This window comes from Egretta garzetta, unplaced genomic scaffold, assembly GCF_000687185.1.
Source record: "Egretta garzetta isolate BGI_Z169 unplaced genomic scaffold, ASM68718v1 scaffold94, whole genome shotgun sequence".
In the NCBI taxonomy this organism is placed as follows: Eukaryota; Metazoa; Chordata; class Aves; order Pelecaniformes; family Ardeidae; genus Egretta; species Egretta garzetta.
This window is the reverse complement of record NW_009259683.1, coordinates 3315899-3337246: the sequence shown is the minus strand read 5'-3', so window position 1 is coordinate 3337246 and position 21348 is coordinate 3315899. Positions and strand designations below refer to the sequence as shown.

At 37.4% G+C, this 21348-nt stretch overlaps 1 protein-coding gene across 1 annotated transcript in view; it reads right to left on the bottom strand.

Annotated features, from left to right (window-relative positions):
- TBC1D5 (TBC1 domain family member 5) overlaps positions 1-21348 on the bottom strand; it is a 294668-nt gene that overhangs the window by 52216 nt on the left and 221104 nt on the right. Inside the window, 2 exon segments of the mRNA XM_035894107.1 lie at positions 2901-3172; positions 7998-8083. Of these exon segments, the coding sequence (XP_035750000.1) occupies positions 2901-3172; positions 7998-8083 (358 nt within the window).

Genomic DNA, 21348 nt, shown 5'->3' with positions numbered 1-21348 from the left:
CCCTGCCACTGCTGCTGGGTTGTGAGCCGTAACCCTGTCCAAACAGAGCTGTGAAAGCTGGGATCGGATTATTTTGCTGGTCCTGCAAGATATTTTGCTACCAAGGACTTCTTCACACTTAATAAAAAGGAGATCTGGCAATTAATTTAGTCTCTTCCAACTTAGAGCTCTCTACATATGAATTTAAATTATCAACACTACTTGAGCATTCGAAACCTGAAAGGATTAATACAATATGAGAAAAATGGGTAACTTCTTTTAGCACTTGCCTGCCAGATTTACAGCACTTCGGTCTGTTATGCTATCCATCCAAGCACCTGTGAGTGTTACATCAACCAGAAATGCAAATGTCTATCAATGTAAACCCTAAATCCGTGCCTCTGCCTACCTCAGCTAAATAACCAGGCTCCGGGAGGTTAAGGAGAGCTGAAAGCACAGTGAAGAACAGGAACGTAAGACAGTTAGTGGCAGCTGGTCAGTGGCTTGGGAGCCTTATAGTTACAAGGCACCCCAAACAGCTTTTAGATCCTCAAAAGCTAGAGCAGAATCCAGTTTCAAAAAAGCCAGTGCAGAGGTAAAAAGGCATGTAAAAAGTTCACCACAAACAGGAGTAGAATGAGAGCTTCTCAGGGTACGGCTATATTCTAAATCCTAAATCTTAGAGCCTGGGATAGAAGTACCCACAACTTCTCAGAGCTGCGGGGAGTGCCCTCATTCACTGGAGATGCTGCACCGCACTTTCTTGGAACTGAAAAGACTTATTCTCACTTTTAAGGCGTGACGGAGATGGTGCTGAGTTGTTTACAAAGGTTACTGCATCATGATCCAAATGACAGTGTCATCACAAATAGGGATTTCTTTTTTGCTAAGCTATTCCTACATGTAAACTTCAGAGAGAATTCACTGGGCAGCCTCTAAGAGACTTTCCATTTCCTTCGCCATTTTGGGTTTCTCTCTAAAAATATAAATTATGGCACTTGCAAATGTATTTAGCTGGCGTCATTTAAAATTTCTATCCAACTACAGGCAATATACTGATAACTGTGCAAGTCCGGAAAAATAAGCATGGCACTAATATGTGCCAAAATCAAAACTCACTCAGTCATCTCAACTGATTAAAAAAAAGTATATTTATATTTTTTTTGCCTTTAAATTACTTCTGGCAGTGTTGTACCAAATATGGATGGACAGAATCAGGTGAGAGGAAGCTGCCGGTACCAAAGTGTTGCAGTATGTTTTATTTCCTCTTACCATGAAAATGCTTTGCGCCCTACATCATAGGTTTTCAAAATTTCTTGATGACTTTACCAAAACTCCATATTCCTGTTGATAGAGAAATATGTGCACAGATTGTACATGAAAATGACCAAACATACTATAATTTTTAATTCTGATTCTTGCATGGGAAGTGTCAGGTGCATTTCTGGATGATGCAACATGTTAGTTGGCACATATAGGTGTAAACAGGGTCGTCCTTGAGCAGGTAGATCAAGATTAAGCCACAATCGATTCCACCTATAGAAGCTGCTTCAAATTGTACATTTTTTTATATTAAGCAAGGAAAGAAAACAACAACCCAAGGATCACTTTTCAACCCAAAAGGTAAAAAAATAAAGTCTAAGGGAACTATGGAAAACTTTTATAAAAAGCAAACAAAAGAGCCTCTCCAAAATTGTGGAAATAATTTTGTTCCATGCCTAATTTTACTTCCATCGTTGTGAACAGGATTTGTGTCAAGGATTCACTGCCTTTTGGTTTCACGTTTGCACTGTAATACCCTTGCTGGAGCAATTTCTGAGATTCTTCTAAAAGTGTGAGAGAAGCTGCATATCTAGATTTTGCCAAGCAGCTGCAGTGGCCCTCACAGAAGTGTCTGTATCTCTCTGCTTCAAGAGAACGGTTGTATCTTTCAGTTCTGCTCCCTCAAGTATCTGCTTGATGGGATGTGATGCATGATGAAAGGCCTAACTTTGGACCATAGGGGTGCCACAGAAAAGAGAAAGAACACCAACTTCAGCTACAAAGTGTTATTTCCCTTCTCTTACACTTTCAAATCTGGTGAAAAATATGATGCAATCCTACTTAATGGCTCAGGGCAACCAGCACCAGCCCTCAAATTTACAACCATTACTTAGGATGAGCTGCTAGGAGCAGCAGATGAGGTATCCCTCTAGTTACTCCTTGCAAAGAACATACTGACGTAAGCTGTTTGAAGAGGAAAAACAGAGTATAGGAAACAACAGCCAGAGCTGAGCTTGTGACTCGGTTGTTTGAATAAATTGTTCTCAAGTAACATAAAAAAAAAGACTCAAGAAAAAAAGGTAGTGTTTACTAAATAGAGAGGGCCATCACAAATTATTAAAAGGAAAATACATGTTATTGTTCAAATAACTTTTCAAATAAGCTCCACACATTCTAAAGGGAATAAGATTTTGTTTATTAAGAATTATTCTGTAATTGATCTAACTTCCTACACTCATATTTAGCTAATATTGTTATGCATGGGATTTGTGCCAATAAGCTGAAAAAACCTATATGAAATTAAGTCTTACAGTTAAAAATATGTTGCATTTTAAAGACTGAAAAACTAATTGGCTAATGTTTATGATACCAATGTAGTTTGTTGTTATATCTGATGTAATTTCATGTTAATATTTTTTTAAAGGTTGAAAACTTCCTATGGTATTTGTTCATTCTTGAGATAACATCTAATTCTGTATCACATCACAAACGTGCTCTTGTACTCAGCACAGACCTTCCGCTTAACAAAATTCTGATTTTTCTGTGTCCTCCAAATATGTACCCATGGATATAAAATCAATAAAAGGACTTTCTTCAGTCCTTAAGACGTATGACGCAGCTTCCCTCTGTCGCGGCACTGCCCCACGTTTCACCGTTACCTTTGCCCAGCTGAACTGGCATGCTTTCGGACTTCATCATCCTCTGCTGTTATACCTGGTGGTGGTGGTGGTGCTGGTGGTGCTGGTGGTGGTGCTGGGGCGTTTCCACTGCACTTCTGATGGGCATTGTGGGGGGAGGAAAGCTGCTCCCGCCGGCAGGAGCACCCCCAGCCCCGCCTGAAGCCATGGCTGGAGCCATGAGCTTTCGGCCAAAATTCAGTAAGCTGTTGGAGACTTTGTTAATGTTCAGTGGGGCAGCCTTAGCACTGGCACTGAAAAAAAAAAGAAGAGGAGAAATCATCACATCCTTGCCAACGGTTTGGACAGACATAGCGATGCGTGCATTGTTCTCCAAAAATGGGGGAAAAAACCCAAGATCTGAGCATTGCCAAGAGGATGTTTTACCACGGTTGTGCTGGAATATACACAGGAACCACAGGGACTGCATGTGGTGCAAGTTTTTCCCAACCAGCAGCGGACAAATTATTTTGGCCCTGTCTTCCTGAAAAATGCAGACTAACCCCAAACAAAGCAAGTTTGTACCAATTTTCTTAATTTCCCTTTCTCAATTAAAAAAAATGAAAACATGACAAAAAGTAATTGAGGCTCTAAAGCATTGATAACTTCATAAAAGTGACTTTTTGCACTTCTTATTCAAAGATTGCTTTAATATTTACTTCTGCTAGATAAATTCTCTTGAATATTTAAAATAACTCAAAGCCAAACATTTCTTTCAACAAGCAAAACTAATGCTAAACAGTGTTTTTAGGTTGGCAGAGCTAGAAGACTCCTGCTTTTTCTTCACCTTCTGCCCAGCCCAGCCATTTGAAGCCAAGCGCTTTTTAATGGGAATCCTGATTTCAAAAGTGATTTTGGCTGAAGAATGGCTTCAGGATATAACACAGATATTGGATCATGATCCTTATCATTGTTACTTTTTACTTTTAACTACAGTGGCTATTTAATTCACTTCAGTTATATGCAACATTAAGAGTGAGGCAATTGTCGAACCATTTAATCTGTATGAAATAAAGAGGCAAAGCAGCTTCTAATTCCCAGTAGAAATGTTCACATAACCCAGGGATCAGCAAAGCCATTCCTATTTGTTCATGCAATAGTTTCATGTTTTATGTAATTAATGCTTGAAATACCCTTCACAGAAATATATCACAATCACAGAGACCTTTCTGCTCCTGAGGTTTTATTTTACTGATCTGTACTTCAGTGATATAAACAGCTGTCTTCAAAAAATTTGAAGAAATACATGTAAAATACATTAAAAACAATACAATCATTGTACTGGGGAAAAAATAGTTTTGCAATCTTTGGGGAAGTTTAACTAAAAATAAATTACAAATGAATTAATATGGGTGACTTGTAACTTGCACAGGCACCTGGAAAAGTAATTTTGATTTTGCTTTTCTTATCATTTCCCCATTTGTCTCCAGATACGTTTTTTTAGAATACACGATATAAATGCGCACACACATATAGAACATATCGAGAAAATAACAACAGCTGAGTTGTTTAGACTCAGAATAGATACAGTTAAAATGAGAGAAAGCAGAAGAAAGTACGTGAGCCTGCACACTCACGAGATATAGCCCCAAGCTGTATGGGGCCCTTCTGCCATATACTCGTGATGAAGAAAGGCAGTATGTAGCATTTTTTAGGAGGAACAGCAGTGCAGAGACTGGGACAAAGTGCTGCTTCCCAATTTATGGAAGCTGGAAAGGAATGATTGCTGAATAACGATTACAGGATGTTTCTGTGTCTCCCCATTTTATTGATTGCTGCCGTTACTACAAAAAGTATTTCTGTAGCCACCTGAGAGTGACTGACAAAGTCACTACAAAGAGAGCATCTTCAGAACTATAAAATACTCTCGCAAGAGTCCCGAATGGTTTCAAAAGCAAAGGTGCAAATTATCTTAAAGAAGAGAACATGGTAAAATATTTATCGCTATTAAATTTTACTCCGCTACTACCTAGCAAATTTCATTATTAATCAGTTCCCCAAGGTATTGCAGAGGCACTTAAGGAAAAAAAGAATTTTTTTCTATACCATCACATATATGTGGCATCAGAAGAGTCAGCACAGGGCATTTCTTTAATGTCTTCTCTATTCCAGAAAGAAAATGAAGATTGTAGCTTTGAAGGGGGAAGAAGAAATGCCAAATGTCGACTTAGCAGACGTCAATCAGTTATCAACAGTTTGCAATGAATCTAGTTACACCACTGATTTTGGGGGTCATGCCAGTTGAGATTCAGAATCCAAACTTTAGTATATTTATCATATTTTTTCCCCTCAGTCTACTGAAACTAATCACCAAGTATCTCTGTGTGTGTGTGTGTGTGTGTGTGTATTTCACTTACCTGAAACATCACCTTAGAAAGAAGATAATGGTTTGCACAGCGAGTCCTAGGTTTGTGTTGGCTCTAGGTCTAGAGCCCTGACAATCAGTAAAAAAAGCCTTGACTTTGCACAAAAAATTATATTTACTGGAAGTAAATCTTTTTCTCTGACACGCTACCCAAGCAACAGAGCCACTGGATGCTTTGAGCTAACTGCATCATTGGAATCATGATGGTCCACAGATGCAGGAGACAAAGCTTATACAGAGGCTTGTGTCTACCAGCGTGTTTCTGTCTTGTTTCTTTTTTCCAGCTATATTTTGCTTAATAAAAAGTATCAGTTTTCCTTCTACACTGTTTAATTTACTGCTTTGGCATATACGTATACCTGAAGTTAGTTTATTTGCATTTTTCAGGTGGTTGGGAAAGAGACTTTTTGAGAAACTTCACTTTACGGGAACAATAAACACTAAAAGTCTTCTCTAAGCTGTTATGTCCAAAATATGATTTTGAAAAATGCTTTCAGCAATAGCATGCAATAATGTTTTATAATTATTTGAGAACTAGAAGGGATAGTTATCGCAGCCCCTAATACCTATGTTTGATTTGGCTCTGCCATGAACTGACACTGCTAATGATCAGTTCAGAACACATACACATCCATGAAAAACAAAATAATGATGCTATCTAAATTTCTTGTCAAGAGGAGGTCTTAATAACAGTTTTCTGAAGTAAAACTTATTTTGCAATTTCTCTGAATCACAGCACCGCTTCAGAAAATGAACAATAGCGAGGTGCTAGGTCCCTGGAGGAGGTACCTTAAAACGGAGCTGAAGTTCAGGAAAATAAGAACAATGTATCTATTTCTTACCACTTAAATGTCTGACATATTAATGCAAAGGATGATTACAGCCATTAAACACGGATCAATGTCTACATTTTAGCCATTTAATTGTACCAGACATGCACAACAATTACAAGAAAAATGCTGATTGATTACGTTGTAGAGTTATCAGCAGATGCAGTTAAAAGTAAGGCATCAGTTTAAAAATATGAGTATCAAGGAGACGTGAATTCCATCTATGAAGCAAACAATTTTGTTTCATCACAATAAGCATCATTGACCTTGACTGTGAATGGTATATTTTTAAACTAGCAGTAGGAAGATGATTCAATCTCTGCAGTTTTCTGCTAAAATGAAAATGTTTTGTTTTAAGCAAGCCTTATTCAAAGGCATTTCTCTCTTCAATAAGTAGCCATTATGAGAGATGACAGACAAATACATGAATATGACGGATTAAAAAGTTCTATATGTGATGAAACAAGCAATATATATTAGAGAATTGCCAAGAGATTTAAAATATATCATTGAACCTGTGAAATTAAGGATGGAAAAGACCTGGTAGCTGATCTAATCCATATCTCTGCTCACTGCAGAAACATTTCCTTATGTTACATCTCCCAGTTCTCTCTTTAGTCCAGTCTTAAACAGATTTACCACATTTAACCTACTCTAAATGTTCCTGTGTTGAGATAAATTTATCTCAGTTATTCCTCTATCTAAACTATTCTAAACAATTTCTCCCCCCCTTTGGTGTGTATCCAGTATATGTGTGTGCAATGAATTTATATTCCCACATAGATATAAAGGACATTTGTTTCCTTAGAATTTAGGTTTCCAACAGGTGTCATTCTTATTTGGGCTTTATGATTTATTTATTTTGCAAAATCCTCAACATGTTTCTTTTGGAATTTTTGAGTAGCTCATTTTTCAAGTTTAGGCAACTCTTGAGACCATTTTTTTAAAAGAATAAGTAAGGCAAAACATTGAGAAAATGCAATATAATGCAGTAATTTTTGATACCCTTCCCCAACTTTAAAGCCTGATTAAAAAAAAAAAAAAAAGATGCTTTTGCAGTTATTCTACTCAGCTTTAATTTCTGCCCCTTTCTCTATTTTTAAGAGCATCTTAATCCACTTTGTTTTAATTTTAGCTAGCTTTTAATGTAACTGATTTAAACAGAATTTGACGGAGGTGCAAAGCTCTAAAAGCCAGCAAGTTCCTATGAATCAGCAGGCACAGTACATGGCTGGGGCCACGTGCAATCCAAGAAGCAGCCTGTGACAGCACAAACTGAAGCACGACATTGGGCATTGCGCCTCGCGCTGGCTTGCCCCACAGCCACCAGCAGCCACCCACCACCCACCAGCAATCGGCACCCACGCTGTAGCCACCCAGTCGGGGCACGGGCACCTCTCCACCCGTGACCACCAGACAAAATGGCAAGGAATTTAAGCAGTATTGATACAAACCGCTTCTAAAGCAAGGGAGGAATGCGGCAAAAAGGTTTAGGAAAAATTACTTCAAACTGGATTTAAGTTAATTCAATTTAACTTACACAGCTTCTGGTACATGGATACTCCAGATTGCGATTAGATGGATTATCGGAAGTAGTTCAGCTACAGAACTCACATCAGCAACACTTTACCCCCTGCTTTTAGTACACACGTCATTGCGTACGAATGTCCTTAGCCTTCCAGAACTGCCAGCGAGCTGACTGCCAGGCTATCTGTAAAACTTTAATTTTTCATGTAATAATAAAAAGTCAAAATAGATGCCATGTAACAAACACGTGCTTCTAATACTGCTTCTGCAATTCCTGTTTGGGATAAAAGTGACTTATGAAACTTTTTGTTTATATCAGGTCTTCTTTCAGTGAACATATATTCAGAAATAGCTTACCGGGTTTTGTTCATCAAGTCTGCCCCACGTGCTTTATAATAATCTAAATTTTGTTGGAATTGGTGAGTCACTGGCCTTGGATTTCTCTAAAAAAAAAAAAAAGAAATAATATATATATTTTAAAAAGAATACCTTATTGGAATTTTCTGAGAGATTTAAAGCAGAGAGAAGTATGCTCATTAATGAAGATTAGAAATTTAGAAATGTAAAGAATAATTTCTTTTCCCAGGATCTTAGTTTTTCAAGGCAGTAATGCCAGTTACATAGAAGTGAAGTCTTAAAACACTTAAAATAACACCAAGTGTTACCATAAATCCAGTCCATGCTCACAGGAATTAGTGTTCTTCCACACAGCGATGAGGCTGTTGGCTGTAGTGGTTACATTTCTAATTAAATCAGTCATTCTTGGACAAGTCCAGATACCGATGTGATTTCTTCCTTTAGCTCAGATAAAGAATTTTACCACCTCCAAGCTAAAGTGATATGCTTTTAAAGAAAATGGTAACAGTAAGGAGACACCACAGCTAACATTTTGAACTGAATGCATCGCTAGCAGTGCCTTAGTTAAGCAGAGAATTAAATTCAGCCAGACAACCTGAAATCTGCCACTAGATGGCACACGGAGCCTTTTTTCTTTCCAAATTTCACTCTACTCAAACAGAGGCCCCTAATAAAGAACTGTTCTGCTGTAATAAAATGTATATAATTAATATTGAAACCAGAAGCCACTTGTTCCTCTCCACCTCTGCCACAACGCAACTATTTCACTGAAGCACGCTGCCCACAGTAGCTCTGAAATCGTCCTTTTAATAATCCACCGAATGCTGATGAAGCGTCGACCGTGGTATCTGCATAAAGTACCTTGATTGAATGAATGCATCCTGAAGGACATTATTTGGAGGGGGGAAGTAAACATTTTTAAGTAAAAAAATCTGCATAAAGGTGAAACCAAAATAACAGAGAAGTACAGAGAGGCCCTTTTTTAATGTATATATAAAAACGAGAAGATAAAAGGCTTAAAGTAAATAATTTCTAGTGTAAGAGAAAACAAGATGGCAAATTTCTGCACAATGATCAGGATATTTTCTATAAAATTCATATTCTAGCAACCAGATCTAAATACTTTCCAAGTATTTGCTTTAAAGGTTTATTCATTCATAGGCTGCTGCCTTATATTCTGATCTACCTTCTGAAGTCCCACTAGTAGTAAACACAGTTTTAATGAACTACACAACGACCTTTCCAAAATAGTCATTCACAGGTGAGAGTACATTGTATTTTTGACAGTGTCAGTCTTCAGCTGTTTCAGTTTCACATGCTGTATTTTTACCCTCCAGATTTCATTATAGACTGGAGTAGCCAGAGTCTCATCCTCCCATTTTCCACATATCTGCAGATAACTCTCCTTCCTCAGAAACCTGATTTTTGGAGAAGGATATAGGAGTTGCATTTTAAATACCAAAATATTGCACGTGCACAGAAGGAGAGAAGACTTAAAGAGGTTGTAGATATCAAAGGCCAGGATGATTTCTGGGGTCAAATTTAAGGCTGGGAATTTCCAGATCGTTTCCTGCAGTCAGACTTAATCTCGTATGAAATGTCTCATTTTCTTTCTTTGGAAACACATCAAACACTTTTAAAACATATCCTGTTTGCAATGTTCATTAAAAAATGAAACAACTAAAAGCTATTAGACAAGCATTAAAAAAATCCTCATCTATTCTACCACCCACATTGTAATGGCCGCTCTACATTTTTCTTCTCCTGTTATAAAAACAATATTTGCATAACTCTACCCATTCATATGGCTTGTAAGTCAGTCCTCATCAACTGACAGCAATAACAATGAATCAGCTTTAGTTACTATTGCTCTAGTTTGGTAATTCAATGCATTTCTATGATAATCAAATCCAAACTGACGTGATGAGGATAACTGATGGCTCTGCGACTACTATGTGAGTAATCAAACAGTGTAACTTTTCTCCCATGAATTAAACAACTTTTTTCTTCGCGTGTCTTGATGACCATTTCAACAAGGTGGAAGAGTAAGAGATGGTTAAAATAATGGGCACTTCTAAGCCATAAGACAGCCCTTTGAAAACTTCACGTTACCAGCTGCTAGCTAGTTTTGCAATTTTTTTTCCAGTAACTCAGTATATATTTTAAACTGGGTGAAAACATTGAAATTTCTTTTGCACCACCCAGCAAATAAATAAATAAAAAAGATCATTACACATTGCTTCTGAAGAAAAAAAAAAGGAGGAAAAGATCATGCGGAACAGTATCTTGAAACATATTTATGCAGAAATGACAAGCAATTCAAGACACGAAAGGCTGATCTACTATCTAAGCACTTAAAGCCATTAATAGGAATAATGATCTAACTCGAACATATGAATGAGGCTCAAGCATTACTTTCACAGGGGCCTATTTAAATTCCTATGAGGTTTAAAGGTATCAAAGGAAGAAGCAGTTTAAAGTACTATTACATGCCGTGAAAAAAAAAGCCTTCAGAAAAAACGCTGTTGAAAAAACATTAGAAATGCAAGACAGTAAATACCCAGGGTTACGGCTGCAACTCCTTCTGTAACAATACAGAGAGATCCTTTTTGAAAATTTCATTATTTAAAAAAAATCAACCTGACATATAGGTTAGCAGGCAAGCATCTGTGAAGCATCACCACAGAAATTTTAAATACTTCTGCAAACTGAAATTCAGACAGCGTAAAATGCGGCTTTATGCAGATTATGATCTTTATGTCATTGTGATTGTCCTTTAAATTTTATATTCTTTTTTAACCATTTCAGTAAGTTAAATATAAGCAGCAGACAGGAAAACCTACACAATTACAATGTCACTTCCTTACAAATTTTAAACTAAATCCTCTCCGTAAGCATGCAATTTGAGCTGCCTATATTATATTCCCTGTATTAGGGCTGAAGACTAAACGAATTTATTTACAGCAAAACAGAGCTCTGTTGTTTAAAATACTCACAGTAACCACATTTTTTCCTACACAGAGTGATCCTATTTGTATTTTTAATTACTTAAGCAAGTTAAGTTTTTCCTTTTCTTTCTCAATTTATGTAAGTATTTTGAATAGTACCTCAGATAAAATCTTTTTTCTTAAAAGGATAACGTTAAAATGACAGTGAAAGCAACCCTCGAATTAGTAGTTTGTTAAATCCCCCTAAGAAATCGTGTAAGGGCATTATACAGATTAACACATTTATGTTTTTCCCCTTCTAAGGAAAAAGAATGCAGAAATCAGAGAGAAAAGCTGCCTGTGCCAATACTAGAAATCCCTTTTCCCCACACCCATTTTGTAGGAGCAGTCTGCTGGTTTTAGAATTCTTCTAATCTTAATTTCTAGCTAGAGTGAGCTAAGTTTCAACTGGTAGAAAATGCCCAATTTATACTTTTAAAAGGGCAATGTACAAAATTCAGATATAGAAATCTGAAAATAGAAATAGAAATCAATGTGATTTTGGACTTTGCCTCTTCAAAATATATTAGCCACAGCCCAAATAGCCAAAGAGATGCCTTAAAATGTTTCAGATATCTCTGAGGTGCTTCTGCCTCTGAGCCCTTCCTTCCCTAAAAGATGCCCCCCTCCATTTGCCTGCTGAAGTGCTAAACCGCGTCCTCCTGCTTCTGGTCCCAGCCACCACCAGACTGACTCGCTCCAAAGCCCACGGCTGGCAGGAGGTCCTTGGGGACTTTCTATTTGGCTTTATTCCCCTCCAGGGATACGGGGGCAAGTTAAGTTATACCCATGCCTGTTCTATTCCCAGGTGGGGGGCTGAGGCCATGGTCAGAATCAGACCGAACGCAGCAGAGAGTCCCTAAGCTTGAAAAACCGCTGAAAAGCAATTCCTGCCAGCTAAGGATGGTGCTCCATATGCTCAAATTCCCTGGTATAACCCTTTTCCTCCCTGGGCTCTGGAGCACATCGCGTCCCATTACCCACGGAGCTGATACAATACAGCAGTGCACGCTTGTGTGTGACAGAGTCACCAGCAGACTCTTCTACAACACATGAGGAAAACCAGGTTACTGCTGCAACGGAACGTTTCACCATCTGAATACACATTATTTGTAAAAGTTTACACGTAGGTGCAAGCAGAGGAATCTCTACAACACTCTTCTTTTTTCTCCTTTGTCGAGGTATTTCCTCCCCCCGCCCCCCTCTAGTATTATTAACAGAAAAAAAAAAAAAAAAATCAATCTTGTGCAAAATCTGAAGGTTCAGAATAAGAGACAACAATGAAAAAAGATTTTCAATATGTCTGATGAAAAATGAGACTTATTTTAGTGAACATGCTATTGCCTCAATGCTAAAGGAAAAGCACTCGTCATTAGAGAAATGAATTGCTCAGCTGTTTATAAGCAAAAAGCTCTGGGGGAATTTCTCAAGGCCCAAACCACAAAGCATTGCAGGGTTACACAAACATATGTTGCAGGTGTTTTAGGGTAGACAGGTGGGAAAACCTCAGCTACTGAAAAATGCTCTACTTAATAGATTGTATCTGAAACTAGATAACCTAAATGCAACAGAGAAAAAACAAACAAAAGAGCAGCAGTGAATTAGATGTACAGGCAGCAATAGGCTCACCAAAATAATCATCTCAGTAATGCCAAATGGGATTTTTTTAAACTAGTTTTTTCCAATATATTAAACAAATGCTGCCAAACACGTAACTTTTTTTTCTAAACTAATAATATTTTAAGCCTAAACCAAAGAACAGACTGAACTAAACATATATATATATAAGAGAAAGATAATGATGCAGTGTTGTTCTTTTTATTTGAATATTTTAAGGAGACAGTTTGCTCCTTTTCCCCCTCTTTAGCTGACAGGGCAGCACTGGACTTTTTCATAATTCTCATGCAGCCTAAAACATTTTTGTATTAAAATGCTATTTTTTTCCCTTTCATCTATTTCTAATGAAAGTTGGAGGAGCATATGACCCCATATTCAGCAATGACTGGGAGGTTAGCAAAGGTTTACCTTTTCCTTCTAGCTCACCCATGCTTCTTTCTCCAATAAAGATGATACAAACATGGCAAAAATTTGGACTGGGAACAGAGCTGAAATATGGCAGCTGAGATGAGGTTTGTTCAGTTTGGCAGCACTTTTTCTATTAGGCACTAATAATTAATATGAACTGTATACTAATAATAGCCTAGCTGCACAGAGAATTTCAACTTTCCTCCTTTTATTCTTTTGTCAGGTATCCAAGCAGCTGTCTCCACCCTATAACTAGACTTATACAGTATAAGCAATGGCTTAACATTACATAAACATCCCCAGGTATTTTGTATACTAAACAATCAATCTACCACAAACTGTAGAGCACCCAAAGCAAATACCCTTCCCCCCAAAAACTTTCCTTTCACCTTCTAATTTTCCTCCTTCCCCAGTTATACCTTCTGCAGAACAAGCAACCTGCTGGAGCACAAAAGGTATTCCATCCACCTATGAACCACTGAGCCAAATGTTTACTAAAAAGAACAAAACCCAGGGAGACATTAGAGGACATAACGTGCTATTGCCAATTTTAAAGTGGTTCAAGGCCAACAGCAAAATATTATCCAAAGCACAGGTTGGTAGTCTGCAGCTATCAACCCTATGTACATAAGTGGCACGACATGAAAAGTATCCTGCACAGAATTAATAAAGAACTTCCTATAATCACAGGAGTCGGGAGATCCGTGCATGAATACTGGCATTGGCAAAGGAACACCATAATCCTCAAACTGGGAATAACGTTTCCTGTTTACATTTTTCAGAAAGATGCTGTGGGTCTCAATCGCAGAACTCGTTATTTACAACGCAATAACAACATGAAGAATTACCATATTTAATTGTTTCTAAAGAAAATTAGCGAGTGCTTTTTTTTTCCCCAAACCAACAAAAATTCCCAGAAAGAACTGAAAAGGAAAGAAAATTCAGTTAATTGGGTCAAGGCAGAAAGAAACCCCCTGAACTCTGATCAAGCTGAAATAAATTATCTCCAGTTTTGTTACGTGACAACCCTCCATCCCCCTGGCAACTAGAAATTTCAGATACCAGGAAGATATTTTAAATACCGTGTGTTGTGGTCTGTTTTTAACTTCATGCACACATACTTTCTCTCACATGGGCATTCTATGACAAGAGATGAAAAACTGAAAAAAAATGACAAGTGAGATTTAAAAATGCTTCAGTGACTTGACTGAAAGAAATTTCTAGTTGTATATTTTGGCTTCTTGTCCTAACCGATTGGAAAGCCTTTTTTTTTTTTTTTTTTTTTTTGGTCATTTATAGTTTTACAGCATATTGCATTTTAACAGGTAGATCAAATCCTACCAGATCAGCTTTTATCGATATTCCAGAGAAAAAGACTCCAACCTGCCAACGTTCAAGTTCATAACCTGCGTAAAATCCCCATCTTGCATGAACAGAACCGCTCAAGTACCTTTTAAATCTGCCTCTTAATTTAGTTGCCTATTTTTCAGCTGAACCCTTGGTTTTAAGAAGTAAATTAACTAAATAGTGAGGTATAAATCTGACAGTGTTCAGCCCTACCCCCATGACAGATTTATGCTCTGGCATCTTGCAGCCCCGCACGGTTAGGAACAGGAGTTTTACAACATTGTGGAGGAAAGATCCAGGCTTTTGAAGGGAACACACAGCAAGCCTCGCTTTAAACCCTGGAATGCTCCAAATTATGAGATTTAAAATATGACATCTTTATGTACAGAAAAGCTACCACATTATGGTTTTATTGGCACTTGTTTTGGACAACCTGCATAACTCACTGATGGCTTTGTGAGTAACACAGTTATCCGAAGCTTACACCGATAAACCCCTTATAACCACACTTGCGGCATTTTATCTTCTCCAGAAACATGCCTGTACACAAATCTCACATAGCAGAGAAAAAAAGAGAACGTTTTAAGGTGTCGCTTCGTTATTTCTGTTATGTGGAAAAGACACAGTTTAATTTATGTTCCGCGTATAACGTGCTATGTAAAACACTTGCAAAAGGTCCCTAGAGGAGTGAAAAAGGCTCTTTCAAAGAGCCCCATGCACACACCACAGCAAAGGGGACATGACATCCACGTCTTTTCCTCTAAAATGCAGAGAGGAGCTCAGGTCCTGGTGCTGCAGGACAAGCAACTCCTTTCATTTTGGGATTCCAACAACGAGGACACTGCAGAGCCATTTTGAACATGACTGCTCTTTAAAAAGACACAGGACAAAGTGTCCTACCTCACATTTCCAAACCTAATTTTCCACAAAAAGCTACAGCAAAGGCTAAAATGTACCATTCCCACTTCTATCTTGAAAGTATGTTGCTCTTTCAGAAGCGTTCCCCAATAAAAATGTACTCAAATAGCTTTGTATACAACAATTAATACATTAATATTTACTATAAAATATGTCAATAAACCAGCAGCATATCTACATTTCTATCAGAAGAGACTGAACATGAATTCCATCATAATAGATTGGATATGATTCAGTAGCTAATCTTTCATACATTATTGAAAAGTTATTAATCTATTTTTATATAACTCACAGTTTGTGTTTTGCAAATTTTAGTCAAATAAATAAATTATGATATGGAGAACTTTTGATTAGGTAGAATCAGAGTGCTTTAAGTGTTTTAAGTGCTTCTTTTTGATAAACTACCTCGAAAACTAGAAGTGATTAATTGAATTGTCAGGTTGCACACAAGAAGAACCATAATCACCTCACTCTAACACTGTTAAATATATTTTATTAGTGTAATTTTATAAATAACATCATTACTCTTTAGGAGAGGGTCAGTAGCTTTAGATGACTTTTTAAACAGAAGTAAACCAATCATTTGAAAGAAACAGCCCCAAGAAATTCACAAGCAATAAGTTTTATTAGTAGCTGAAGTAATTAAGAGCTCAAAGTGCTTCAGCTTCTTGCTTTAGCATCAAGTATAATCAGAATTTCTGTTACTTTGCTATTAAGGGTATCAACTTACTCAAAGAGGTAGCACAATTTAAAGTTTTGGCTTCCAATAATAACTTGCTCTTCTACCTTGCCTCTCTCAAGTACTTGCCCGTAACATGACAGAGCTTATGAATTCCCAGTCAATATTAATGGGAACGCTGATCAGCACAGGAGAATGGTTCCTTCCCTATTTCTAAATTTTTCCTGATTGCCCCTCTGGCCAGAACATGATGTTCCTGCATCTCATGTCTTGTCTTCCAGATTAATACGGAAGCCACCTCAATAAATGCATAATTATGAAATCTGCAGAGAAGATTAAAAAATGCAATCACTTTTCTTTTCTTGCTTTTGCAATTCTTAGTCCAGCTGACCGATCAGCAAGGAATTGCCTTGGCTATTGAATAATGCATATGTTACTTGCTGTTCTATACAACACTATTATATACTTGCTTTAATATTAGTTGAAAGTAGAAACAATGGTTACTAACTTGCCTTTAGCTGTTTCCTCTGAAAGACTCCACACCTCTCCACCTGCCCAGAAACCACCACCCACGTCACCAACTCCTCACCGCCCTCAAGGCCAGCAGCTCTCCTGCTGGGTCACACAAGACCAGCAACGAGAACAACCAAGTGAACTCGCCCTCCTTGCTGGGCTCTGCTCTCACTGCCGGGAGTGGGCTGCAGCAACATCTCGCTCAGCCCTACACAGAACTGGGACAAGTCCTTTGCTTCTGCACCATCTTACCTGTGGCGCAGCTTTGTCTTAACTGTGAGAGATGTCACTGTTCAGGAAACTTTGCTTTATTCTGTATTATTTCCCACCATTTTCCTATTCATTTAAATGTACTGGCTGCTTAACTTGCATTGATACAACACTTGTGGGTTCTTAACCAAATAACCAGCCTGTGCACACAAAACTAAAGACAGAGCAATACTGGAAACCGCATCGTGGTCGGCAATCTAAGAGATCGCCTGTCTCCTTTGAGTGATGACTGCTGTGCTACATATGATACTGAGGAATGAGGACTTTGAAAGATTTCTCATTTGAAAAGTCTTGACTAGATGCCTAATCAACCACTTCCAAAATTGTTTCCTGAAAATATTACTTGTGATTAACATATCAGGGGAAATCACAATGAACTTCGGGAGAGATGAGAAAGTTATTGTACCATGAGTACTGACCACATAGCCTTTTTATATTTTAAAATGCACAAGTGCACTGGGAATGAAGGTCTTGAAACAAATGCAGAAAAAATGAAGAGGATTTTTAATTCATGGGACACTTACTATTTTTACGTGGTACTATGGCAACATGGTTATTCCAAGTATTTATTATTAAACTCAGAGCTGCCTGTCATACTTTATTCTATTAATGAAACGAAATAACTGAGTATTTAGAACAATAACTCTTAAAATACAGCATGGACTATCTCCTTGGAAAGCAAAACTTTCTGATTTTAAGAACATGAGCATAAACAAAAAACAAGTTAGAATCATGGTTTTTACATGTGTAAAATACGCAGTTCTTACTTGTATAGGCCCACATTAAAAAGCTTAGCATGTAATTAGTGAAAAATTCATCAATTTATTTAAAGTGATGTGTTTACATCTAACCGTACTGTATTTGCAAATGAGGAAGTTAGACCTTCAAGATGCTTGGGTTCATGATGAATTGAATGTGGTTATAAAACCAGAAGTCAATTTGAAGATCCTGACACATTTTTGCTCATAAAAGTCTACGTTGCATTAAACATCTAAGATCTTAATCTTTCAGAAATTAAGGCAAATAGAAGTTCTCTGTGAATCACTGAAAGTAAATGCATTGATTTTTTGTTTCCTCTAATTCTTTTCCTCCCAGATGAAGAGACACGTACTCAGCTTTTCCCTTGTTTCCTTATCGGTCACATCCCCTGTCAAGGCAACTCTCCCTTAAAGAGTAGGTGACCTTACTTGTACCACCAGCTCATACTGCATTGGGATATCCATTATCCCAGATTTTTGATACTTACTTTTCATACACCCCCAAATCCCAACGTATAATTGCAAATCACCTGAAAAATCAGTCACACTCTTCATGATTGAGAAAAAGAAAGAAAAAAGCAAAAAGCAAACGTTTGTTCGGGGCCTCCCTCCCCCTTGTTGGTACCCCTCTAACAAAATGGACTCCGCACCCCACTCAATGTGTGTAGGTACAAATTAATGAGCTGCTAATGCCCAAACACTGCCAGATCCCAACTTCTCATTGGCTGCAATCTGGTCATTAAAGAGAGGTAATTAATGCCAGATTGCACACACAATGCTAACAAACAAACAAAACAACCCCAAACCTGCTTTCCTCCTGCCACAAACAGCAAAACAAACAATACTGACATAACGGCAGCTTTCAAAGGACAGTTGCAGCTCTGCAGCAGCACCTCAGTTAATGAGTGTATAGAAAAGAATTTATCTGAAGAAGAAGAAAGTGAAACTCAACAGCCTTTCAGGCACATGAAACTAGCTTGGAGAAAACTCCGAGACGGTGGCAGCTACTTAAGAAGAAAATTCAGCTGAAAATAAATGTACAAAGAGTTCGGTTCAAAATTTCAGTAATGTGTTTTCCCCTTGTCACTTATTGCTCGCATTGTGAAAAGTGTTAAAAGCTGCAATGCAGATTTCTCCGACTAATCGTTAGATGAGTGATCATGACCATATATTATTGCTTAAGCTTTCTGGCAGTACCTGTAATTTCAGTCATGATGAACTAGTACAACTTCTTTGAAATGTCATGTATGCTTCATTGTGGATTTAGTTAGAATTTAATATTATTATACGGCCACTTTTAATATCAGCAAATAGTTTAAAATACATTGAGAAAATAGCAGCAGCAGTAACTAGAATGTTATTAGGATAACTAACAAATTAACTCCCATCAACCAAGCACAACCACTTTAGTTTCTTTTTTTGAGTTGATGGCTTATGATTAAAGGTGTGTCCACTGAATTAAGCTCCTGACTAGCTTGCTCAGCAAATACCTGAAAGCAAACTTATTTTACAAAAATATTAAGAATAAATACAGTAGGCTTTCAGACAAAGGATGGTTGTCAGGTTCTTAGCATGCAATGTAAAACCGTGATATTCTAGGTAGTGCTTTAGTTTCCTAATAAGTCATTGTGATAAGGTTAACACTTCAACACAGAACAACATACAAATAAGAACACCCAAAGATGAAAATTACTTTGCTTATGTTGCTGTATTAGAATTTTATTTGCTAAAGGGTGAAAACAGATTTGCAAAATTCACAGTTAACTTAAAACAATAGTTTTAAACCTTTTATTCCTAGCCCTGGCTGCCTTCAGGATGGAAAGAACATCTGGTTATTTAAGGAACACAATATGTTCACATTTTCTATGACTTTTGTTTCTAATTGGGTTTTTTAATTTTTTTTTTATTTGAACAAGTCTAGTTAGAACTATGTTTTTTAATCACTTTATATTTTTCCACTGCCCTATCTCCGTATCTCTACTTCTTAATTTTGCAGCTTTTGCTTTGAAAATTAACAGTGCTCAATGGTTTTGATAAGGAAAAAATGAAGAAAATTGGCCACTCATGGGATATTAAATACACAGAGACACACCTTCAGTAAATGCTTTTGGATATATACAAAAAACCCTTCCCTTATTTTCTCATTTCACATATACATACTTCTAATAGACCATTCTTCCATGAGAAGCTCTACTTTTATATTCAGAGGACTCTAAGTGCATAGAAGTTACTTTCATATAAATAATTGAGGTAATTATCTGTTCAAAGATTAGAAATGTGAAACAAATACTCTGCTAAGCAGGTTACCTTTATCACCCTATGCAAAGACAACACTGATTTGGGCTTTTCATTCTACATTTTCCTAAAAGCTGGAGCTAGCCAAATGCAGAAAAGGCTGAAATTCAATTATTCTGCATTGATCCATACCCATGCCTGTAAAATTCGTATTTCTCAGGCCCCCCTTCAGAGACAGGTGCATAACTTGTTTTCAGCTATTATGGAGATGTGTATTTCTCTTCCGTGGCACTGGACTACATGAGGGATGTGGTATCTAAAATGTCCTCTCATCCCAACTGCCAACTGGCGTTCACAAAGTGAAAAGGAGAGCTTAATGGGAAGCACTAATTGCTTTTCATATTATTGTTATTACTGGACAATGCTAAGGCTACTGCTATGGTTTGATTCCACAAAAGGTCAGGAAACTGTATTTGTCCATCTGTAAGAAGAAAGACGTTTAGCTTTCCTCTGACATTTAGGTTGCTCTCCTGTGAAAAGAAGCAAACAAAACGAGACAGGTTCATCAAGCCAAAGTTTAGCTGCCCTAATAGTCTACAAGAAAATAAGTAAGGAGATCTGTTACGTCAGACCAAGGAAAGAGAAGAAATAATGGATGTTATTAGACATGCAAACCCAGATTATCTCTGGAATTGGAAGTTATGGATGGAAAGGCCGTGTCAGGTCCACCTTAACTACATCACCATTTATGACAGGATTGTTCCTTAAGAACCTTTCAGCCTTATGTACATACCACCAGACTTTCTTAGTTCAAATACCCCACAAGTTGCCCTCAGTGAGATTATTTGGCATTTACCTAGCTGCAAAAATAATCCCAAAGACAATATATATTAACAAACCTGCAAGAGGCAGATTCCTCTTTGTCCCTGTCCATGACTTCTAAACTGCATTTCTTGTCCAGCTGAGATTTAAAGCTCCAAGGGGCAGAGAGCAAGCCTCTCTTGGATATTTGGAATGACACAAAACATTCTTGCTATGTTCAGCAAATAACGAAATAAGCCACTGGACCATGCAACAGTCTCCCACAGAAGAGTTCCCTGACTTCACATATTAAAACCCAAACAAAATCTTGGAAGAAATGCCACACAGAACAACTCAGGCCTGGCTCACGAGATCTAAGTTGCACTGAACCAAATGTAATTTTCCATTAGAAACCAGAAGCTGGTGATGGAGAAACGCACAGGAAAACATCAAAGGAGGAAGAAAAATCATTAAGCACTGAATTTGCTAATCATCACTTACAAGTTACACTACTGACTAAAATCTTCTTGTCTTTTCTTCCAATCTCCTTTTATCTGCTCAGGGAATACAGACAAATTGAATTAACTTTATGCAGATAGGAAAAAAAAAGACATCAGTGTACTGACTTTAGACTCCTACAGCACCCATGATATCTTGTTGAGTCTTCCCTTTCATTCAACAAAAATGTTGACAGACTTGCAAAATTTTTATGAGTAGGTCTTACAGAATAACGAGACTGCCATTTCAGAAATATGTTGGATTGAACCAACATGTGCTTAAAGACACGTAAGTGGAACTTAAAATCATACCTAGGGAAA